At 44.6% G+C, this 25,517-nt stretch overlaps 1 protein-coding gene across 4 annotated transcripts in view; it reads left to right on the top strand.

Moving 5' to 3' along the window:
- The window catches only part of CHD6 (chromodomain helicase DNA binding protein 6), a 586,770-nt gene that overhangs the window by 237,419 nt on the left and 323,834 nt on the right, over nt 1–25,517 (top strand). For all 4 annotated transcript variants that reach the window (XM_029614845.1, XM_029614844.1, XM_029614846.1 and 1 more), the window contains one exon: nt 6,855–6,989. In XM_029614845.1, coding sequence (XP_029470705.1) covers nt 6,855–6,989 — 135 coding nt within the window. The remainder of the gene's footprint in view (nt 1–6,854; nt 6,990–25,517) is intronic.

The raw sequence follows: 25,517 nt of genomic DNA on the forward strand, positions 1-25,517 counted from the left end.
CCTGAGATTGTACAGTGTTCAGCCGATGTATCCAGCATTGTTCAGACTGGAGTAATAGAACGATTATGGTCGCCTCCGCGCCAGGACGGACGTATGAGTTCCAAAACACAACTTGTAATTCATCAAATGTATGTGAGAAATCGTGGCAGTGACTTACTTAAACGGAGCATTAATCTGATTGTTAGCCAAATAGGAGCGATGTTCGATCAATCTAGTCTTCAAAGACCGTTAGTTTTTCCCACATATACTTTCTCACAAGGGCACTGAATGATATATTACACCAGACGATAAGCAAGTCGTGGAAGCTTTGTAAATGAATCGTGAGTTTGTTTGATGGAAAATAAAGTGAAGAGACATTCATCATAACACGACAAACCACTATCAGGCCATATTCTGGAGTAGCGGAATAAAAAGGACAGGACAGCAGGTGGCCCTCTCAAGAACAAGGTGGCGAGCCGGAATAAATATCTGTGCTAGACAGGAAGAGCCCCTTTCCCCATTGTGATGACCCCCATGGAGGATCGCCTCATTCAACAGCTGGAACCGGATGTATTGGAGAGGCTGGACAAGGGCCTGGTCACTACCTGAGCATTCATACTTATGTTTTCTTCATTGTTTCCATAGCTCTTACCTAGGAAACCTCCGGTCCCAGCCGTGAAGCCCCAGGGACCAGCAGCTCATTCCAGGGACCAGCAGTGCAGTCCCACCAATGCCAGCTAATTTACAACTGGATGCACAAACCCAGTGGAATGAAAAGGAGGATGCACAGCAGCAGCAGCTGCCACAAAACCTCCAGATACTGGCACCCCTCGATTACTTCTCAACATGAGCCTAAATATCTTCAGCTTCATGGAGGAGTTATGCCTGCCATAGGAGCAAGTTCAGCCGACACCACTTGCTTCCATCATGCCACATCACCAGCAGAATGCAGCAGCCACGCAGCAAGATCCACACACCAGCCCAGACATGCTGACTTTGGAGGCCCAGACAGTGGCTCAAAACACCTCCAGTTGCAGCAATGGAGCACACAATGCATGAGTTGCTGGACCACAGGGAAAAGAGGCATGGGCTCCATCTTCACTACATACAGGTGCTTGAGGAGAGCTCAGATCAGCCACACCCAGGTCCTGTGGGATCAGGCAACTGCCCTTACACAGGGCCTAACCACTGTTGCTACATCTATAAATAATATGACACATGCATTGACCCAAATAATTCAGATTCAGAGCCTCCACTCGTGCCCTCCCCAGCTTCCCAGGACTCCACTCCACACTGAAGTCCCTGACTAGAAAGAAGGCCCAGGGGTAGACCCCTCAAACAGATGCCACCCCAACCCAAAAGGCCCATGAGGCCCCCAGAAGTAAAGGAGAAAAAAAGCAAATAAAGAAGACTTGTCCAACCAAGCCCAGCCAGCGCTTTGTACAAATACCTGTGTTGGCTAGATGGAAGAAGACTGCTGCGCCTGTCCTGACTACAGAGTTCCTGTGCTGGCTAGATGGAAGATGCCTGCTGGGCCCATCCTGACTACAGAGTCCCTGTGCCAGCTTGATGATGGGGATGGTCTACTGTCTACCAATGTCGTCCTGCTGTTTACTTGGTATGCCTCCTCTATACTTTGCCCATAGTCCTGCCTCCTTGATGCAATCTCTAGTCACAATCCTGCTGCAGTCTCTTCTCATCGTGTCTCATCTCATCCTGCTGCTGCCTGTATGTTGGTGTCTCATCTCCTAGGGCTCCTGCCTCTATGCTGTGCTCTCCAGTTGTGGTCCTGCTGCCTCCATGCTGTGCTCTCCAGACCTGGTCCTGCTGCTTGCTACGTGAACTTTGCTTTCTTGGCCCCTTAGGCTAGCCTCTTGAGTGCATTTTTTCAACATGGAGTGTCTGGGCCTTCTCTTGCCTCACATAGTTGTGCTGGCATCAGCTCTAACCTTAGAGCTGTACTGTAGCTATTGGGTCGCCACTTCCACTTTCTATGATCTTTGACATAATCATGATTTTGCCATGATTTTGTATGTATCATGTTGCCATTTGTAACTAAGTATGTACATGTCGCCACTAAATATACTGGTAATTTTAGTTACAATGTCATGTTCTAATTGATATTTTGTCTTTGCAACCAAAGACGTTGACTTGTTTTTAATCTGGTGAACTATACATGTTGTCTAGTAAAGTGGTCATATACTTTGAAATTTCACTTTTTGCTTGTTTCTTTTCATTGTGTTTTTTTTTTTCTTAAGGCTTCACTAGATAAGAGGATTGGAACCTACATGACCTTGCATGCTAGAGTGCCATTGTCCATTCCAATGAGGCACATTTCTCACATGCAAGAAATGCATGTGAGAAATGTGCCTCATTGGGAGCATACTACAGAAGGCTCATTGTATGCTCCCAAGGAAGACAGCAAGAGCCAAACAAGAAACTCCTTTCTGTGGAACTTGGCACTATCTAGCTAGTACTCACCTCCATACACTGTCCAGTGGAATAGATTTAGAAATGCTTGGATGAAGGTATTGTAGCTATGTCTTCACTCTGTTGGTGATCAATAGCTTGTATAGCTATGCTAATGTCATAGTGCAGCTACAACAAAACATTTGGCCTCTTCCATGTTGAAGATCTATCACCTCTGAACAAATAATGGGCCTTCTTTCTGGGTCGAGCATCAAATGCTGTCATTGCATAAGTCTGTAGTCAGAAGCCCACTTATAAAGTTCATAAAGCACTAGGTCTTGTTCATCTCTAGGGAGCAGGAATGTGCAGTTGTAGGTTCAGACCCATAGAGTACATAGTGTACATGTAAAACTTATTTGGTGTTAGGTGAAGTGACACTAATCAGTCCACAAGAGTTTATTTAGGGCCCCTTACCTGTGTCCTCATTCTACTTAAAAGGCACTCAAAAAATGCCTTTTTTGTTCAGTTTTGTTCTGTTTACTAGACCTTATCTGTTTTTATTTGGTTTTATATGTTTAATTTTACATGATAATTGTGTTTGGTAGGAGTAATTTGCTGCAGATTTTATACACAAGGAATTTACTTCAAAACAAGTTACTCAACTTATTAACATAAGTTGAGTAATTAGGAAGATATAGGTAGATTAATTGTAATGTTTCAAGGATCATTGCCAGACAAATTTAAAATAAATCGATAGACTAAAAGTACTTTAGGTTAGCTTTACATCCCTGCTCCCTTTGAAATTTTAAATCGGTGATAAATCAACAAAGTTATGATGCAGGAAGTAGTCCTGCAGTGAGAGGAAGCTTTCCAGTCTTTTGTACTGAGTGCCACATGTATGATTATCTCTCAGCGGGCGAGAGGTCATATGTGTGCACTAAGTGCAAAGAGCTTCAAGCCCTCAGAATGAGTCCGATCTCTGGAGGCTAGAGGGCAGAACTTGAGGAGCTAAGAGAGACAGGTATATAGAGGGAGACCTTCAGGGACATAGTAGAGAAGTCCTGCCTCCAATCTGGCAGCCCCTGTGCTGCTTTGGAGGAAAAAGGTCACCTGGAAGGAGAGCATCAGCTTAATGAGGCAGGAAGCAAATCTATAGCTAGAACCTGCCCTCAAGGTAATATATTCTCTTGTACCAAGAATAGGTCTCCAGTAGCACGTGTCCAGGAGGGAAGGGTTAGGATGGCCATTATAGTTGGTGATTCAGTTATTAGGAAGGAAACTCTGCTGGCACGGGGAGCGACAGTGTCAAATTCGTAATAACAAGCTGAGTAAGGCCGCACACGTGGCTGGTCCTACAAGTGGTGAGCCTAATATTTTAGATTTCTAGCATTTTTTTTAACAGATATTTCGTCCATTGACACGGATAATTTTGAAATCTTTCTGCACTTTACTTAAAGGTACCTGGTCCACTTTGGCATTTATTGCAACCTCTCTATTGGGATGCCCTATTTTCCCTGTTCTATTAGTATCCTTTAAAGATACATCATTCCTAACCATGTGTTTCTGATCGTCTGTCAGTTTTCCCCCATCATCTAGTTTAAAAGCTGCACTACCTCCTTTTTAAAGGTTAGTGCCAGCAGCTTGGTTTCACTCTGGTTAAGGTGGAGCCCATCCCTTCCCCAAAATGAAGCCCAGTTCCTAACAAATCTAAACCCTCTTCCCTGCACCATCGTTTCATTCACGCATTGAGACTCTGAAGCTCTGCCTGCCTCTGGGGTCCTGCACATGAAACGGGGAGCATTTCTAGGTGTACACACGCATGACACAGCCAGTTTTAAGGGGCTCATGGCAAGAAAGGACACAGCACTCTCAGATGACGTCTTTCCAGCTGCCCTATAAAAGGATGCTCCAGTGTTGCCTCAGCAAGAAGGTCGCCTGGTTCCTGCTTCTTCTTGGTTCCAGGTCCAGTCTGGCTCTTGCCCTGTTCTAGCTTCAGCCTCTTCCAGTCTCCAGTTTGTTCATGGCTTCAGCCTGCTCTAAGTCTTCAGCTACTCTTCCGCTTCAGCCTGGTTCCTGACTTCAGTCTTCAGCTCTGCTTCAGCCTTCAGCCTTGGCTCAGGCCATCAGCCTTGCCTTTGCCAGGTCTTCAGCTGTAGCCTGGTCTTTGTATAGACTTTTGGACTTGGTCATAGTCTGACCCATGCCCATACTTGCTCACCTGCCATCAGCGTAGACCTTGAGGCCCTACCTACAAGGTTGCGCCTTGGCAAGAGGGGCTCCCGCATACATCGTTCTCAACATAATAAATAAGATGGGAGAATTAGAGTGTATAGCACTCGATGAAGAGGTAGATATACTTGGCATCTCAGAGACTTGGTGGAAGGAGGATAACTAATGAGACACTGTGATACCAGGGTACAAATTATATTGAAATGATAGGATGGATCAAATTGGTGGAGGGATGGCACTATATGTTAAAGAGAGCATTGAGTCAAATAGGATAAAAGTTCTGCAGGAAACAAAATGCAATGTTGAATCTTTATGGATGGAAATTTCAGGTGAAAAAGGGAATGAAAGAGTAGTGGGGGTGTTGTATTATTGTGTACCTGGCCAGAATGATCTAACAGACAATACATGGTAAAAAGAAATTAGGGAAGCTAACAAAATCATCAGCACAGTAATAATGGGTGATTTCAGTTACCCCAGTATTGACTGGGTGAATGTTACATCAGGACATTCTAGAGAAGTAAAGTTCTTAGATGAAATAAATGAATGCTTCATGGAGCAGCTGGTACAAGAACCAACAAGAAGAGAAACTGTTTTAGAGCTAGTCCTTAGTGGAACACAAGAATTGGTGCAAGAGGTAACAGTGTTGGAGCCACTTGGCAATAGTGATCACAACATTATCAAATTTGACTTAACTGGAGGAAGTGCAAAAAAGAAATTTACTATGACAGCATTTAACTTTAAAAGGTGAGTAGGATAAAATTAGGAAAATGGTTAGGAAAAAACTGAAAGGAGCAACTGCAAAGGTTAAGACTTAGCTCTGGCATGGATGTAGTTTAAAAATACCATCTTGGAAGCCCAGACCAGATATATTCCACGCATTAGAAAAGGTGGAAGGAAGGCAAAATGACTACCAGCATGATTGAAAAGTGAGGTGAGAGAGGTTATAATATCTAAAAGAACTTCTTACCAGAAATTGAAGAGGGATCCAAATGAAGAAAACTGGAAACAGCATAAGTACTAGCAAGCCAGATGCAAAGCATTGATAACGAAAGCAAAGAGGGAATTTGAACAGAAGCTTGCCGTGGAAGCAAAAACTCATAAAAACTTTTTCAGGTACATTTGAGGTAAAAAGCCTGTAAGAGAATCAGTTGGACCATTAGATGATCAAGGGGTAAAAGGGGCACTTAGGGATGACTGAGCCATAGGAGAGAGATAAATGTATTCTTTGCTTTGGTATTCACTGAGAAGGATGTAACAGATATACCCATAACAAAATCGGCCCTACACACTGTACTCCAGAAACCTTAAGTACAAGTACAAAATATTAAACAACTGGTTTCCTGGTCAATCTTATTATCATTACAATGCGCCACATAAACACAATTCAATGCAAAGAATATGATAGTTTTGTAGGACCAATACGCAACGAGTCTGTATATCAATCAGACCCACCATGGAAAGGTCACATTACTTTATTATTATATCTTTCAACTATTTTTTTGGATTTTATAATTGACTAAAATAAGTCCATATTGCCACGGGAACTCCAAATATCGCAATTGAAAATTCACTTCAAGTATAACTTCATAGAAATCAGCAAAAATGCAATACTTCGCTCATAGTAAAGTCCCGACGCGATCGCGTTTCGAACCCCGCGGTCCTGCTTCAAGGGGCAATCATCTTTTCCACATCTTCTTAAGGATAATCCTTGAGTCCACAATATTCCCTTAGTGGCATCAGCAGTGGCGTCTTTATGGTCCTTCTTCAGCAGCCTCATCCTCCCTCCTGTTCCCTGCATGCTGTTTACGAGGTTAGGTGCTGGAGCAGGAGCAGAGAGAGCTGCGACTCAAGCATTCTTCAAAAGATTGAATTAAGACTTGTCTGTTTTAGTGTACTGAGTGAACTAAAATGTTTCTTGTAAGATTTTGTAATCCACTTAGTACTGCTTTGCTGCGAGAATATAAATCTGTAAATAAATAAATAAGACGTGGGAAAGCTTCAGGTATGTTCATTCTGTGGCAGTTGTCACTTATGTGGCAACAAACTAATTGGGTAGTTTCTTCCATGGCCACACAATTGCAGGAGGCTAGAGGCACTGTCTGTAGGGCACAATATTTACTCTAGAATTTCCTTTCCTTTTATGATTGGTCTTTATCTTTTCTAATGTAAGTTTGGTTTGAATATATATGTATAAATATAGTCTCACTGTCTGCTATTATTATATTGTTTTTCTGCAGGAGGTAACTCATTATCTGGTTAAATGGTGCTCATTGTCATATGAAGAAAGCACATGGGAGCTTGAGGAGGATGTTGATCCAGTAAAGATCAAAGAATTTGAAGCCCTCCAGATTGTACCTGAAATAAAGCACTTGGTAATGTCACAGTATTTGGTACTTTGTAGCAATGGACTTCCATATTCAATAAACTGGTGAGTGGGTTAGTTATCCAGATAACTTTATATGGATAACTTTATTTGGAAATTCAGCTTACTGGATAAGATTTCTGCTGATTATCCAGATAAAGTTATTCCTGGACAACTTTAGGCCTGCCATTTGTGCAAACTATCTTATCCACACATATTTAACTGGATATTTTCAGTGTGGTGCTATCTGGATAAATGTTAGCCTCTAGTACTGCCTGTTTTTGTCTGAATAACTTTGTTCAGACAAAACTTTTATGCATATGAAGTTACCTGGACGTACGCGCGCGCGCGTGTGTGTGTGTGTGTGTGTGTGTTTGTTTACAGGACCAGATTTATGCAGTTAAAAGCTAATTTTATCCACATGAATCTTTTGAATAGGATCCTCTTAGTAAATGTTATTTTGATAACTTTTTATGTTAAGTAAACTTTAAAATTAAATCTATTTCTTAGATTATAGCCCTCCTCCTAGTTTTATTCTCAATTCTTCTGCCTTTGTTGTATTGTCTATTTCTTATAATTCTTCTTTTTCAGAAATATAGGGTTCAATGTTTTTTATTTTATGGCTAGGCTCCTTATTTACAAAAAAAACCCAAAATACAGCAGCTCTGAGATCACACTTAAGCTGTCCTTGTATACGTACTTTGGGTGTGTCAGTGTGCCCTTGTCTTTTCCCTGAGGTCACTTTTCTGCTCTTCTTGATATGTTTGTACTTTGTTTGCATCAGCCTGCTACTGTATTTCTACTTTGAAGATATGGAGGTAGTCCTAGTACAGGTTTACAGTGATGAATAGAGCATGTATTTTGAACAGACTGTGTACTATTTGTTTTTGCATTATTTATCATTGTGACATGCTTATATTTGTATGCTAGTTAGTACATACCCTAATGGGTACACTATTTATTAGTGTGACAACATATATCACAACCACTGAAACCCTATTGCCATGATCTGTCCTGCTTAGCTTGCTGATCATCACTTGGTGAATTCTGTATTTAAAAGGCTATTAATCTAAATAAACATCAGCTCCCCAACTGATTTCGATCTGTGATGGTGTCAAAATAATTCATAATAAACAAAGTCTGACCATTCTGCTTTGATGTGAAATAGAATCCCACTCCTCATCCCCCTTTCAACCTTTCCAGTAATTCCAACTGTATACTTGAATCTCTGAGTACATCAAAATATAACAATAAACAATTGACATATCAATGCTACTAGTAAACATTAAAGCGCACATTTATGGACATTTGCACTGAGATGGGATATTAGGCCTAACTTCCTAAATCCCAGGATAATTTTTTCACAAACTGTGTCCATGTTTGCAGCAACAGGCTTTGTGCTTTTATAGAGCCTCCTCTTTCTGATTTTCTTTCTAGTAGATATAAGTCCATGAACAATGTTTGCCAAGAAACTAGGGTCGGACTTGATGGTTCCAACCACTTGCACAATATAAGATGCAGTGCCACCAAGCATCCTTTTGTCAACAAAAGTTTATAGATTAGATTTAGGTCTGAGTTCACATGGACATGACCCAATAAACAAATTTCCGCTGACCAAATTGTGATTGGGATATTAATAGAAAATAAAGTAAGCTGTTACCAATTTCCAAAATCCCTGTATAGGCCCACAATCCCATAGACAATGTACCAAAGATGCTACTGAATGTGAACATTTCAAACAGCTGCCAGAAGATGCCATTTTTGCTGCATATGCTCTTTTTGGCCAAAATATTGTTCTGTGCAAAATTCTAAAATGTATATCCCACATAACATATTTCATTGCTCTTCGAGCCAAAATATCACAATCAAAAATATCATCCTCTGACATGATGATTTTTAACTCGCGTGACCAAACTTCGGCTAATCTGGTGTAAATACTAAATTTGTGAGTGCTGTGCAAATATTTATACATCATTGAAATAGACATTCATTTTTTTTGTCATCAAACATTAGACCCTGAAATGCCCCAGTAGTATAGCTCCAAAAAACAAACCGAAAGCCAATCCAAGATGGCTGTATAGCGAACAGAAGAAACAAGGTCGGTGTATGGAAAACTTTATTCTGACAAAATTTGAGCCCGACTCTGGCCAAGTTTCGCTCTTTTCTGAAGAGCGGCCTCAGGGGCTACTAAAATTCAAATTAAATCCAAACTAAAACGCACATATATAAGAAAAAAGTCAAACAACATACATAAGTGCATAAACATTAAAGACAATTGAAAATATAAAAAATCAAATTAGACAATTAAAATAATATGCAGATAAACCATGACTCACAAAAACATATGCGTGTGAAGACATCATAATGGCGTATAACAGGAACAAAGGATAAAAAATCAAACTAAAAGGCGAAGGGATTTATAAGCAGATACAAAGATCATAAGTGTCTATATAGAGCCATATTGTTTAAATACAATGAGGTGTACAGTGGTGTGTGAATGACGAAATTGTTAAAAATACAACTTGGTGTTAGTGCGGAGCATATCAACAGAAAAATAGATAAAATAGTTAAAAAGTAAAATTAACTAGATTAAAAACTAACTAAATTAAAACAGTAAAATAAAGCGGTGACTAAATTACAAAAGAAATTAAGAATGAAAGGAAAATTAAAAAAAAAAATTATTTATAATTGTAAAGTAAGAATCAAAAATTAAAAAGGAAAAGGGACCGCTTACGCCATGTCAGCTGGGTAGAAATTGGGAGATTGAATACCCACTCTTTCTGTCACTCTACATAGTCAAAGCATTTATATTCAGTTTGAATCCTTTAAATAATGAGAGAGATTAAAAATGTTAAGCAATAAAAAAAAAATCATAAATCATAAAAACAAGTGATGGAAATGCTAGTCAAAAAAAATTGAGTATTAAAGTGCATGAGGGAATTTATGGGTAAGTATAGAGATGTGCCAGTTTTTTCTTAAGTGAAGAACAAAATTAAAATAGCGCAAGTAGTGTCAACTCAAAATCTTTAGTTATTAGCAGATATATTTAAATATTTGCGCACTTTATTGTGTCAATACGCGTTGGGGCAACCCCGCATACCTTGGTATTGCAGCTGAACCTGTAATCCGGACCATAAAATCAATCCTGGCTGAGAACATTTTTAATCACAAAAATCTTTCGAGACTCAGACTTTTATTAACCTTTTCTATGCCGGACACCATAGAAAGAACTGAAACCAAAACATAACCGCAATTTGAATACAGTGCAAACCTAATGGTCTTTGTTAGCTTCTGTGATTAACAGCAGAGATAGTTCAAACACCGGGGTAAAAGTAATATTTGCATACCTAAAGTCTTACTTTCTTTCTTTGTGCAAAGGTGCATTTCAGAATCTACATTCCAGCTAACCATTTTGTTGAATGGTACATCACTAAGCTTATTTTAATTCGTCCCTTACTGTGCTGCACCGGACCAAGTGGAAAAAATATCTATCAGAGCGAAAAACCTTGGAATGAAACTTTTAAAAGACGCTTGTACTTTCCTGCTAAAATAAAAAAAACTGTGATTAAAAGACCCAGTTGAATCACAGACTTAGGGCCTCATTTTCTAAAGTATTGCAGGCCTGCGATACTTTAGAAAATCACGCTAATGGGGGGCAGGGGGGGCGAAACAGGAGGGCGGTCCTGCGCTAGCCGGCAGCGATCGCACCGCCGCGGTGCGATCGCTGCCGGTTTCGCACCCAATAGCGCCACCGTGAAAGGTGGTGCTATTGGGCGCGAAATAGGACGCGAAAAGGCTCCTTACCTTTTCGCCGTCCGCGCCTTCTTTGCAGAGTCGGTCCCGGTGACGCCCCGACTCCTCCTCTTCCGGGGCAGACTCTGCTCCTATATCGCTAGCGCACGCTTGCGCTGATACTGCAAGACTGCGCTGCTAGCGCAAGCATGCACTAGCGTTGGTAAATGAGGCCCTTAGTGATTAAACTGGAGGTCTTTTAAGTGTTTGAACTATCTCTGCTGTTAATCACAGAAGCTAACAAAGACCATTAGGTTTGCACTGTATTCAAATTGTGCTTAATTGGCTTTGTGCTGTTGATTATCTCCCTCATATAGTTGCCATTTCTCATTTAAATGCTGTTGAAAACCTGATTCTAAGTTTAACCACTCCTGCATTCTCCATTGATACATACCAGGCCTCACTGTACAGAAAACTGGGCAGTGATCAGAAATGATTGTTTCCAGTCTCTGCTTTGTTCACTTCATTAAACAAGGACTCAGATGTTAGAAGAAAATCAGTTCTTGATTTTGTGGGATACGCTTTAACATAATGGGGCAGATTTTAAAAGCCCTACATGCGACGAGCCTATTTTGCATAGGCCCAGCGATGCGCGCAAGCCCCGGGATGCGAGTATGTCCCAGGGCTTGAAAAAAGGGGCGGGGGCGTGGCCAGAGGCCTCTGTAGGGTCTCTAGGCCGGGGGATCGCACACCGGCACTCAGCTGGTAGGCGCAACTTGCAAAACAAAGGTATGGGGGGGGGGGGTTTAGGTATGGCTGGGGGGCGGGTTAGGTAGGGAAAGGGAGGGGAAGTTTGGGGGGGGGGGGCGGAAGGAATAGGGAAAGCCATCGGGGCTCCCCTAGGGCTTGGCGCACGCAAGGTGCACAAGTGTGCACCCCCTTGCGCGCACCGACCCTGGATTTTATAACATGCACGCGGCTGTGCGGGCATTGTTATAAAATCGGGCATAGATTTGTGGGCGCTGGGTTGCGCACACAATTCTACCCCGTGCGTAGGTATTAAAATCTGCCCCAAAGTGTATAATCTTGGTCTTGTTGGGTGTAAAACCCGCCAAATATCTTTTTTTAAAATTTTTTATGTCTGCGTTTTCAAAAAATGTTTACAAAATAAATTTGTACTTGTATACATATATCTCAACATACAAAGAAAAGCAAAAATAAAACATATAACAGAATCAATATTTGAATTCTCTGTATTCTCTCAAGGAAATACCAGATATAATCAATTTTTTTTTGAGCGATTTATAGGTAATTTAACAACTATGGGAGAAGTATCCTCACACTGTATTGGGGGGATGGGAATCTATAAACTCCTGTAACTTAGATATTTCTGAAAAGACATATTTATGCTCCAGATATTTCACTTCACACCTACACGGGAATTTCAATATAAATCCAGCCCCTCTGGCCAGAACCTCTGGTTTCAATTTCAAAAATTATTTCCTTCTATTCTGAGTAGATCTAGCGAAGTCTGGATATATCCAGACCTGTTGCCCGTGGAATTTCTCTGATCTATATCTAAGAAATAAACTAAGTACTGTGTCTCTTTTTATAGGAAACATAAAGGTTACTAGAAGTGTGGCTCTCAGATATATCTGTGTCAATTGAGGTTTCAATAACGCTAGCAGCCACCACTTATCCTCTGTGTTGGGCGTTCCTTACCTTGTCCCCCCCTTTTTCCTTTGTTGGCACCCCCTGTATTTATTATCCCCAACTATAAAAGACACTGAAACTGTTATTGGTATCAAAAAGGCCGCAGCTTTATTTCTTACACTTATGAATAAACAACCTGGGGTATCCGAGCCGATGAGCTGTCACTGACTGCCCGCCGTAACCGAGCCAGGCGTCTTTTTTAAGCCGTGGGCCCCCGCCAAGTCACCACTCCCCGGTGGGGGATCACACCATTGGCGCGTTCTGTGCTCCCACCTTTCTGCGCCTCCCCTGGCGCTGACCGGCTACCACGTCATCCGGTGATGCCGCCGGCACCACTTACAATATATTCAACCGGCCCGGGTAACCGCCCCTCGCCCAGCTGCGACATTAACCGTGAAATTGCACATCATGTTTTGAGTTGCTAACATATAACATCCTAACTATAACCAGTGTTCGCTTTTTAAATATCCTTCTTTCTTGCCTTTCTTCAGGATGGGTGGGTGGGTTTCGACCTTGCTGACTTGCTTGAAAAAGGGGGGGTGCTATTCGGCTGCGGCCCTTTAAAGGGGCCGCCTCATCATCGAGTCGCGCCGTGGTCACCTGCCTATGACACGCCCCCCCTCCCCCTGCCTTCCTCCCCTCTCTCTCCCTGTTTACTGACGGACGCCACACATCGCGGGTGGCGCATCCGTTACTGTGGTGGACTCTGGCTAAATGGCTCAGGCCCACTTATTAACGCTAGCAGCCACCACTTATCCTCTGTGTTGGGTGTTCCTTACCTTGTCCAACCCCTTTTTCCTTTGTTGGCACCCCCTGTATTTATTATCCCCAACTATAAAAGACGCTGAAACTGTTATTGGTATCAAAAAGGCCGCAGCTTTATTTCTTACACATATGAATAAACAACCTGGGGTACCCGAGCCGATGAGCTGTCACTGACTGCCCGCCGTAACCGAGCCAGGCGACTTTTTTTAAGCCGTGGGCCCCCGCCGAGTCACCACTCCCCAGCGGGGGGGGTCACGCCATTGGAGCGTTCTGCGCTCCCACCTTTCTGCGCCTCCCCTGGTGCTGACCGGCTACCACGCCGTCCAGTGATGCCGCCGGCACCACTTACAATATATTCAACTGGCCCGGGTAACCGCCATAACACGAGGTAGGGGGACCCTTGCCTCGTGTTCCCCCACTGAGTTAACTGGCTGCGGCCTTTCGCTTCCTTGCGTACCCCGCTTCTATTGCATCTTGTAACACGTTATTAAAGATGTCATAGCCTATGTCGGACAAATGTATACCATCCTCTCGGAACAATCCCGGACACTTGTCCTCCGCCCACTGGTGTCTGATCTGATGTACCCCTCTCTTGCTTGTCCACATCTCCATCTGCCTGTTAATTTTCTTCCTGCCTCTATTCCATAATTTTGAGTCTTTCCACTTAAGCCTTGGTATGATTTCCGAACACACCACTGCAGTATTCGGGTATAATACCGCTATTAACTTTAAGTCGTTTTTAACCATTTGGAGCAAGCTCTTGCATGTTAATGAATTCAAGTCATTGCCCCCCAGATGTATAATCATCACGTCTGGAGCCGCCTGGGACTCCCTCAGGCGCCGTAACAAGGGCAATAACTGGTTCCAACGCATGCTGGGTTTTCCTGTCCACGTGACAACCCACCCTTGTGTTGCCAAACCCAGATGTCGTCCGTAAGGTCGTCCTATCGCTCTTTTGGCCGCCCATCGTACGTAAGAGTGGCCAATAATCCATGCTAGTCGCTGAACCCGCTGTTGCTCTGTAAAATATAATTAATAAGTTTGGTTAGTTGCAGTACAGATCACCTTGTCTAACCGAATGTAGGCATTGACTGCATTAGATTTCCATCTTCCGATCCTCTTTATCATGTCCTTCTCTAATCCGGCCTGTGCTGCGCTTGTGGCCGCTCCTATTCTGAACGAGTGCAAGCTGAACTTCCTAGTGCCCCACTGTAGTTGGTTTACTGCCACTTTCAGCACTGCTGTTAATTGAAATCTTGTCAACGGGGAGCCGTCGCCATGGATAAGTAGGTGTTTTCCTCCCTCTGGTCGTACTGCCAAATATTCCCTAGTATTGAAGATTGGGCATGTGTTGCAACCAGTGACCTGATTGAGCCGTAACGTAACTCCTCTACCTTGCTGATCTGTCTTTGATCTGTGTATATTTATACTTAACGTCTCCGTTGTGCACTCTACGTTCTTCAGCAGCAAGCCGCTATCTCCCTCATCCCTTTTGTTGCGGGCCACCAATTCGCTGACTCTGAGAGCTCCGAAGAAAGCCAAGAGAAGGCGAGCCGGAATAGCCTGGTCTCGAATGCTGAAGAGCAAATGTCCCAGTCGTTGCTTTTTTAGGGCATTTTATCATTGGGCGTGGGGCTGCGCAATTAGTGCAAACGTGTTTGAATTTGCAGTCTTGAAACGTGCAGACGGCTTTGTTGTATCTCCAGCAGGTGTTATCGTGCGCCGATGCTTGTTTCGTTGCGTAACGGGAAGGAGATGTCCTTCGCGAGCTCCTTGCTCTCATTCCTTGCTCTGATGATTTGCAAGTCATGTGTTGTATCCACAAGCTCACGTCCTGTGTTCCCCACGATATATACCCATCTTATCCCTCCATCTTATCCCTGAACTTTTCATCGTAATTCAACCACGACCAGCCCTCGTGCTGTTGATAAGCTCTCATGATATTAACTGCGTATGCTAGCATGGGTCCATATTGCGAATGATCTTTACGCCCCACTACACTAGCCATATATAAGAATGCCATCGTCCAGTTGACTATATTCTTCGGAATTCTCCTCTCCTTTTCTTTGGTCGATGCCGAGTCTTTCGACTTCTTTCGTTCATCGGTTTTCCGTCGCCCATGAAGAATACTGAAGATGTCAATGTATTTCCTCCTTCGTATTTTCTTCCTTAGTTGCTTGGGCACTTCCTCCCAGAGCTCGGACAAGGTTGTGAGCGCTGGCGGCCCTCTTGCCTCTTTATCCCCTGTCTTATTGCTTCCTTGATGCTCGCTTTCTGAACCTGAGTCGGATGATGATGTGTCAGATGAGCTATCGGAGCTGGTGCTAGCCCTGCGCTTGCGCTTAGCTTTACGCTTCTTTTTCTCTGTGACAGAGCTACTGTCTGTCCCCGAGTGCCCCGACCCGGTAGGCAGTGGCTCTGGACCCTTATCCCCTTCTTTGTCCCTTAACTCACCGGCATTGCCTTGCTCAGTCAGCGGTCTCCTTGCTGCCTGGCTTGTTGATAGTTGTTCCTCCTCATTTCCGTTATCTTGCGACCCTCTTTGGTCGGTCTGCAATGTTGTCTCTTCTCCCCAGGGCTGAGCTGATGCCCTTGTATTCCTGTCCAACGCTCCCCTAGACGTGTCATCCGTATCTTGCCGATTTCTGGCTTCGTAATTGAATGCAGTATTTGTATGCCGTAGTGGTAACCCGGGTCCTTGCTCGGTGTCTTAATACCGTGGGGGTCCTTGAGGCGGTGCTGTCCATGACCCCCATGGAGGCTGGTAGTGATGACTGTTCATCCTTCCATGTTGTGGCCCCTCCCATGGCCTCCTTGTCGAGTCCCAACTGTAGTTCCAACTGGGGTACGGACCTTGCTCTCCCCCGCCCCACTTTGCTCTGCTGTTCCAGCTTGAGCTGTCTGAGGCCCGCCAAGTTTAGTCATCTTGATTGCCGTAACCGTGTTGGTCTTGTGGATGCAGCTTGCTATTCCAGAAGCTTGGACGTCCCGATCCGTTTTCGTGCCAGCTTTCATCCCTCCATCTGGCGTATTGCGGTGAGCGTCCGCGTGTGTTCCGCTGCCTCGACAACTAGTCGCTTGCTGTCCCCCGCTCGCCTGTGTGGGCCTCGTGTTCTTCCATTGCCGCTGACTCAACTGCTTCCGCTCCCGAAGGGTCTTCGATCTCGCCTTCTTGCTGATCTTCCCTTCGCCGAGTAGGAGCTCTGGCGCCGCCCCTTTTTCCTCTGCTGCCCTCTCCTCTTGTCCTCTTCCTACCACGCGCCCCCTGTGGTGCTGCCGGTTCTGAGTTCGGTCCCCCTTTGATCCTAGCTTTTTCCGCTGCCTTGGATCTCGTCAGTCTTTGGTTGCGACCTGTATTCGTGGGCCTTGTCAATGCTCGTGTTGCTCTGCGGGGTGACATGCTGCGCCTAATGAATGCCGCAAGAAAACAGTGATTCGTTAATAGTTTTCCATACACATGAATTCTCCTGAACCGGCATTGTATTATTATTATTAGCAATTAACAAAAAAAAATTTTTTTTTAATTATTTATTTCTCTCCTCCTCCCCCACTGAGTTGAACTCATAGCCCTCGGCCTACTGCAACCCCCAAGGTTTGTTGCCTGTTACCTTAATGTTTCTTTGTATTGATTTGCTATGCTTTCCTCCCCCTCACCCCTTTTCCTAATTCTACCCCCCCTCTTAGTGGTGATGGCCTGAATGACGTGCCCGAGGTCATCAGGAGCAACAGCGGGACTTGAACCCTGGTATCACATCTATTTCTCTCCCCCCCCCCCCACCGGCACTGCCATGCTCCCGGATTGTATTTGCTGATTGGTCCCGTGGGACCTTTAAAACTACAGCCTTATGAACAGAAAGGCCATGTCAGAGTGCTAATTATTTATTTATTTATCGTATTGGGGGAGGGGGTGAATGCCTGCAGCAGCCCGTCCCGCTCCCGCACATGGATCCTGTCCCGTCCCGATCCCGCACATTAAATCCTCCTTAATGCTTATCCGTCCGTGCCTGAACGCAGCAGCGAGTGCAAATAAAAACACGCTTGAAAATATTATAATCTTTATTATTTCCCTGCACGTTATATATGTTTTTTTGTTGTTTTTTTTTTAATACTTGCGGTTTGCTGGTAATGGCGCTCAGGCTGCCTGCTGCCGATGCTTCGCGTGATCTGACCTCCTCCAACCTCGTGGGTTGCTTCCAGCCAATTGTGCCTGCGAGCTATTTCCGTGTGCGTGCCGGATAACCCCTTCCTGCGGCTGTGTTCGGCACTGGGGCTGCTTGGTAAGGAGCCGAATGCTCCGATGGGTTCGAGGGTGAAGTGGGAGCGCAAAGAACCGGATCTGTGCGCTCCGGACCAATTCGAGAGGAGAGCAGCCCTCACTTCTGATCACCCTTGCCGATACTGCTTCTCTCTGCCCGCCTGGTAAGGGGGGGGGGGGGGGGAGCGGCCCTCGCTTCTGATCACCTTCACCGATAGTGTTTCTCTCAGCCCGCATGGTAGGCCACGCGCCGACTACTTCGCGGTCTCTCTCTCGTTCTCAGTCAGCGTGGTCTTTTCGACCTTGCTGACTTGCTTGAAAAAGGGGGTGTGCTATTCGGCTGTGGCCCTTTAAAGGAGCCGCCGCGTCATCGAGCCGCGCCATGGTCGCCTGCCTATGACACGCCCCCCCCTCCCCCTGCCTTCCTCCCCCTGCCTTCCTCCCCCTCTCTCCCTGTTTACTGACGGATGCCACACATTGCGGGTGACACATCCGTTACTGTGGTGGACTCTGGCTAAACGGCTCAGGCCCACTTATTTCCTTTAGATAAATTAAGGGCTTCTGACTGCACTTTTCCCATCTGTCTTTCTCTATCTAATTTTATTTATTTATTTATTTGTTTGTTTTTATATACCGAAGTATTAGTGGCCTTCACTCCGGTTTACATTTGAACAGCATTATACATGTGAACTTTTAAAGGGATATAATAAGCTTTCGCTAAAGCTGGTAGTGCCTGACTATTTATTTATTTTTATATACTGACATTAGATCTGAGATATCACATCGGTTTACATTCAGGTACTGTAGGTATTTCCCTATCCCCAGAGGGCTTACAATCTAAGTTTGTACCTGAGTCAATGGAGGGTAAGTGACTTGCCCAAGGTCACAAGGAGCAACAGCAGGACTCAAACCCTAGTCTCCTGGTTCGTAGCCCACTGCTCTAACCACTAGGCTATTCCTCTAGGCATTTTTAGTGTATATTGTAAGTATTCCTTAAACATTTCTACAGCTGGTATCAACTCCTGCTTAGGAAAATTCAAAACTCTTAAATTGGAATATTTCAATTGATTTTCCATAAATTCCAGGTTTTTTAAATTAATTATTTCTGGTTTTACAAAATTTCTTTGTACACTCTCCAACTTTTCTAATCTCTCTTCACAACTAACCAGCTTATTTTAAGATGAAGAAACAATAATTTCAACGTTCATTAACCTCTGTTGGGAATTGACAGTAGTCTGTGTTAATTTAATTATAGCTAATTCCAAAGACTTAATAGCTGTCCATAATATATCCATAGTAATCTCTGAAGATTTCTGGTGCAAGATTATGTCCAGCACAGGTTGGGATTCCTCATTTCCCCCCTCGGGCAGGTCTCCACTCCTCACTCCATTCTTAGGAAAAATACGATCATCTGAACCCACATCCAACTCTGAAAGTCCAAGGGATACTCTTACATTTACTGATGGTGGGGAAGGAGTATTAGGAGCGCCGGCACTTAAAGAGATGTCATTGGCCAGTGAAGTAGCTTCTTACTCTGAAGCTACATTCACAGCGGCCCCCTCTCCCGATATGGTACCAGTTGTTACATTGAAGAAGGAAGTTCTTTGAGGCTGTGATGGTGTTGATAAGGGAGATGAAGCCTGAGTCTCCCTTATACGAGCCTTTCTCTTTGTATGAGGCATAAAGTTATTGAAAGGTATTTGAATTGAAATCAAATTCAAAATTTCCTTCTTCTATTAATTATATATTGTTTTCCCTGGCTTTGGGGGTAAATGAGAGGAGGATTAATAAGTTTCCACTTAAACAGTCTTACTTGCAGGAATTCAGCTCCAATTCTTAATTTCCTTCCTCGGTCCACGATATTCCAGTCAAAGCCGCGCACCCCTTGGGCAGTGCGCCAGCGGCTCCAGTGCGCCGCAGGAGGGGCCAGCTTTTGTAGACCTTCCGGTCCCTCCTTGATGACGTCGGTAATGTGACCCCTTCGCCTCCGGGGCAGCGTCCTCACCCTCAGCAAATGGTTCAAGGATCCAGGCAATCAAGGCAAAAAAACAGGTATTTAGAAAACCTCCTCGGGTTTCCTCTCTCTCTCCTCTCCCCGAGTTAATGCCGCAGGAGGGGCCGGCTTTTGTAGACTTTCCGGTCTCTCCTTGATGACGTTTGTAACGTGACCTGTTCGCCGCCGGGGCAGCATCCTCACCCTCAGGCAAATGGTTCAAGGATCCAGGCAATTGAGGCAAAAAAACCACCTCAGGTCTCCTTTCTCTCTCTCCTCTCCCCCCGCCAAATATCTTGTAAAGATAAAGTATCACACAGAAACTGTATACCCTTCCCTTTGCCCATTTTGGATATTTTAGTTAGGGAACACTTATCTAAATCAGGATCTGATACACAATTAAGATCACCACCTAGAACCATATTACCTCCCCCTGATCAATTATACATTTGATCAAATTTGTAAAAAAAAAAAAAAAAAAATGTGTGATCATATTGGTTTGGAGCATATATAGAGACTAATATTCTTCCAATATAAGGCTCCTTTTATCAAAATAGTTCTCCCATCAGCAACTGACCAAGACTTTTCCAAGAAAAAGGACACTTGTTTATGTATTAAAACTGCCAATCCATTGTGCTTGGAAGTTCCAGATGAAACATATACCTGATAAAATTGAAGAAGCAATGGTTTAATGTGCTCCTTGTCCATCATATGAGTTTCTTGAAGAAAAACAATATCACTTTGTGATTTATGGACATGAACCAGCACTTTTTCTCTCTTAATGGGGGAGCCTAAGCTCGCCGCATTCCAAGTCATATATTTTATCCTAGCACTCATCGTGTTATGTGATATAGAAAACCCCTGCCTAATAGGATAGCTATATATCTAACACCTCCCAGTTCTCTGTGCCAAAGTGCCCATAAGATGTAAGATGACTTTCAAATTTAAGTAATCCCCTGTATAGTTATGTGTACTACTCACCTTCCTGGATAAAATCCCTTCCTTATCAAAACCCTCTGTGTGTCCGTCCGTCACCCCCCCCCCCCCCCCCCTTCTCTTCATACCTTCTCCACTTCCACCTCATGGGCTTAATTTTCCCCATGCTCCTCCCTAGAGAGCCAGAGCCACCTAGATTCAAATATACCAGTACAAAACTTGTAAATTCAACTACTATTAATGCTGTCATTAATCCAGCTGTTCATGCGATTTGCTGCTTATGCATGAGTGTCTTCCAGAAATAGAACTTGGAATGGCCCCTTACGCTAGCAACTTCTCAGAAAACCCGGCCCCGCTACCTCTCCTTGTGCAGGAATGACCCTCATGCAGCTTGTGATCCAATCAGCTTCCCCATGGTGGAAAAGTATTGACAGGAACAAAATCAAATTGACGAAGAGTAGACTGAAGACTCACAAGCCGGACAGATCTTCCCCAGCTCTTTAGTTATCCTTCATCTTAGCCACAAATTTCTTTGAGTCCCTCCGAAGAATTGAATACCTGTTTGACACTATTATTCCATACTCGTAATTTGGCGGGGTATTGCAGTGCAAAGCGCACTTGTTTTGCCGCCAATTGTGAGCATATAGCCATAAATTCTTTTCTTTTGGAGGCCATTTTATAGGAAAAGTCCTGAAATATTTTTATAGGGCTTCCCTGATATTGCACCAAAGGCTGTTTCCTAGAAGCATGCCAAATCATTTGTTTGTGCTCATAGTTCAGAATCCGCACGATCACTACCCGCTGCCTCATTTCGCCATTTTTCCGAGCACCCAGTCTATGTGCCCTTTCTATAATTAGTGAGTCACTCAGATTAGGCAGATTTTATACCTCCGGTAACCAGGTAACCTGCACTTCAGCCAATCTGCTTTCCTCTACGTCCTCTGTGTTGCCCTCCAAACATAGATTATTTTGGCGCAGTCTATTTTCTAATTCTTCTAATTGCTCTTCCTGCGCCATAATTGCTTTCTCAAGTTTTTCCACCTTCCAGGCCATTGCAAGTGCCTCGTCCTCTGCCTGAGATATGCGGCCTTTCAGCATTTTCACCCTTGGCCCAAATTTGTTTAAAGATGTTTCTAACTGCAATCTGAGCTGAGCTACCATCACGTTTACCTGCCAGAGCAGTTATAACCGCTGAAGTTACAGCACTCATGCTGCTTCATCAAAGGGGCCTTGTGGATTGCTGTCCTTCACAGCAGCCATTTTGCTCTCACCTGTCTTAATTTTTTCTTTTTCCTTTCTTGCTGGCTTAACTGGCATACATGACAGGGATTTAGACATATATCACTCAGTGTTCATGAACACCAGTGGATCTTGTCCTTTTTACAAATCGGGAGTCTCCGATGCTGCAGATTTCTATCAAATTAGGGGAACGGCACCCGGAGCCTGCAAAGGACCGTCCTCACAGGATCATTGCATCACATGACTCCCTCCTAGATTCATGTTTTTGGGGAGAAAAGAGGCTATATACTTATTTCCAAATGTATTGATCACTTCTCCCTAAATAGGCTGCATGGCAGTTTATAATACAAACACAAATACAGTCCGACAACTATAAGTAATATAGAGATAGATATTCAAAAGCCATTTACATGGATAACTGAAAAATTATTCGTCTAAATGGCAAATATGGCAACCACATATCCAGCTAAAGTATAACCCAGTAACTACTTACCCGACTATAATTTTGCCAGATAATAAAGGGTTGTTTCCAGGATGTTCTAAGGAGGGGCTGAGATATCCAGATATCCAGCTAACCTAGCCAAAGTTATCCGGCTAGGTTAGCCGGATAACTTTAAACCAGCTTCAGAGCAGGTCTAAAGTCATCTGGCCTTGTGTGACTGGATAACTTTCTACTTAACTGGATATCTTCAAAGATATCCTGTTAAGTAGCTGTCAGTGTTATAAAAAAAATAATTCTGAGGACCCAAACCCCAATTGTGAGCCTTTCCGCCCGCCTCTCAACTCCCCCAAAATAAGCACATCCCTCCCCTGCCACCACAATCACCTTTCCCAGTGGGGTTTCATAACAAAGTAGTCATTGGTTATCTCAACCTTCATCCCCCACCTACCCAGTCACAGCAGAAACTCTCTCACCCCTCTCCCCCAGACTCCCCAGGGGTATAGAGGAGTCCGGATAGAGGAGGGGGGTGGCAATTTCTGCTCTGACCAGGAGTTGGGGGGGGGGGGGGGAGGAAGATGAAGGCCAGGGTAACCAATGACTACTTTTTTTATGAAACCATACCAGGAAATGTAATGGTGGAGGGGGGGGGGGGGGGGGATGTGCTTGTTTTGGGGCTGCTGAGCCCATTAGGGCCATTTATGTTTAAGGGGATGGGGGGCGGGGGGTTGGAAAGGTTCACAATTGGGCCGGGGGCCCTTATAATGTTTTTTGTAGGGGGTGACACTGACAGCTACTTAACTTATCTTCAAAGATATCCAATTAAGTTCAAACATAGCTGGTTAGGTTTTCAAATTATCTAGCTATATGGAGCTGCATATCTTTAAGCAGGACATTTATCCCACTGAATATACAGGACAAGTTATCTGGCTAACATTACCTGGATAACTTGTCCACTAAACAGCTTACTGAATATTGGCCTAATTTATTTTCATTGATAAGAGATTGATCAAACAAAAGCTTTTCTGATCAGCCATGCTTTACACATCTTTCAGAAAGCTAAAAATATCATCTATAGACTTAATAGCAAGGGACAGAGTTCCAAAGTCTTGGGTCAGCACAGAAGAATGCTCTTTTTTGTTTCAACTAATTAAAAGCAGGAATCTCCAGTAAGTGTTATTGGTAAAAATGCAAAGGACATGACAGTTGACACAGACCTATGATATTATAAAGATAGTGAGGAAGCAGACTGATGCAGAATTCAAACAATCGTGCATAAAAAAATGAAATCTATTCTGTGTGGTATAGACAGCCAGTGAAGCTCTTCTAGCACTGGCTGTATTTACTCCCATGGTTTTCTTCTGCCTGTAATTAAGGTATAATGCCATATATTGTCCGCAGTACTGTCCAGGGGACAATACTACAACAAAGAGAACCTAAAAACATGGCTCTTCCGGCAAGCCTATCCAGAATCACAAGAACATTCTGACACCGGTCAAAGAACAAAATAGTCCACCACAAGCTCCTTGACCACCCACGATCTGGACAGTCCTCCTGTATTGAATACACTCTTTTGTTGATGCATTAGTTTCGTCGAGCTCTTGCACTACTCATGTTTGCGCCCATCTACACATTACTCTATTAAATGTTTCTCACAGGACAAGCAGGATGGTTGTCCTCACAAATGGGTGACATCGAGGATGGAGCCCACCACGGAAAACTTCTGTCAAAGTTTAACAGAACTTTGACTGGCCCCTACTGGGCATGCCCAGCAAGGCACTGACCCTGCAGCCAGCAGGGGGCTCCCTTCAGTCTTCTTTTTTCCGCGCAGCAGTTGCCACGCGGTGAAAGGAGCTCTCTAACCACGTTCCTGACAGGAATTTGGAAATTAATTTCCTAAGAAAATTTGCCCCTCAGGGTCTCCCTTCGACAAATTTTTTAGTCATCTTTCGGAACCCGGTAAGTTTTTTGCCTTCTTTCCATCGACTGCCGTCGATTTTGGCCCTTGAGGCCTGTTGGCACTTACCGATCCCCAGCCTAAATTTTGGCTTCCAGCCATGGCAACGGGGTTCCGCCGTTGTCCGGATTGTACCCGGACTATGTCCATCACAGACCCTCATAGGGTTTGTGTAATGTGTTTGGGTAGTGAGCATGATGTCCTGAACTTGCACCAAATGTGCCTTAATGACACCCAAGGGTCGCAAAGCCAGGATGGAGAAGATGGGGCTCCTCTTCCATGCACCCACCCCAACGCCATCGATAGCATCGACGTCATCGAAACCGGCACCGTCGAAGTTGTACCATCATCGCCAACCCCTCCGGTGACCGTCCGCCATCGATCGCTTCTCGGCCATCGACCTCCCGTTCCTTCCCCGGATGGGCGAGGGGACCGGACAGAAAGCATCGCCATCCGACGGCACAAGTCTCGGCCTGTCGAGGATCCACAGCCATCGACCTCTGTTCAAGCCGAGCCAACCGACAAAGAAGCCGCGAACAGACCGGACATCCTCCACGTCTTGTTCGTTGGCATCGAGGAAACCCTCACCCTCCCGGGGTGCGGGGGCCGTGATCCCACCGGTTACGGTGGTAATTTCCGGCCCTGCCTCAGCCTCCCTCTCCCGTCGAGCCGGGTATGGTTACCCCTGGTCTCCGGGCAGAACTGGACCGGCTGGTCCAGGAGGCCATCCAGAAAGCAATGAAGAAATTACAACCTCCATCGGCACCGTCTCCGGCACCGGTTCCAGTGCCGCCCTCAGCACCGACAACCGGCAACCGGCTTCGCCACCGGAGGAGGGAACCGACCACCGAGCCGTTGATACAAGCGTTAGCACCGCTACTCAGCCGTATGGAGGCGCTCATGATGGCCCTTCCATCGGTGATTCCAGTGCCATCGACAACACCACCGTCTCCGACTGGATTCTCAGCGGCAGGAGAAACACCGTTTCGGATTCCCCCTTCCGGGGTGGTTCCATCGGTACCCGTCCTGGCATATCTCCACCGATATATCCTTCGGCTCCATCGATTCCGCGCCAGACCACCGATTCCATCGGCAGCACCGAAGCCATCGATGCCATTTCTGATTCCACCTACGGCACCGATTCCACCTCGGTTTCCATCGATGCCCTCAGAACCTCAGCCAGGTCCATCAGGGCTACAAGCCCCACACGATCCCTACGATACCTGGGGTGATGATGATGATACATCTTCTGACACAGATTTGCCTTCGCCGCCATCTCCTACAGAGAGTAGAAAAAGATCTCCTCCTGAGGATCTCTCTTTTATTAATTTTGTAAAAGAGATGTCAGAAGTTGTACCTTTTCAGTTACAAATCTGAAGCCGATGATAGACAACCAAATGATGGAACTCCTTCAATTTCTGGATGCGCCAAAATCATCGCTTCCATCCCTATACACCAGGTGTTTTTGGATCTGCTCAAGAAAAACTGGGAATCTCCTTCATCGGTGTC

This window comes from Rhinatrema bivittatum, chromosome 8 (genome assembly GCF_901001135.1).
Source record: "Rhinatrema bivittatum chromosome 8, aRhiBiv1.1, whole genome shotgun sequence".
Taxonomy (NCBI): domain Eukaryota; kingdom Metazoa; phylum Chordata; class Amphibia; order Gymnophiona; family Rhinatrematidae; genus Rhinatrema; species Rhinatrema bivittatum.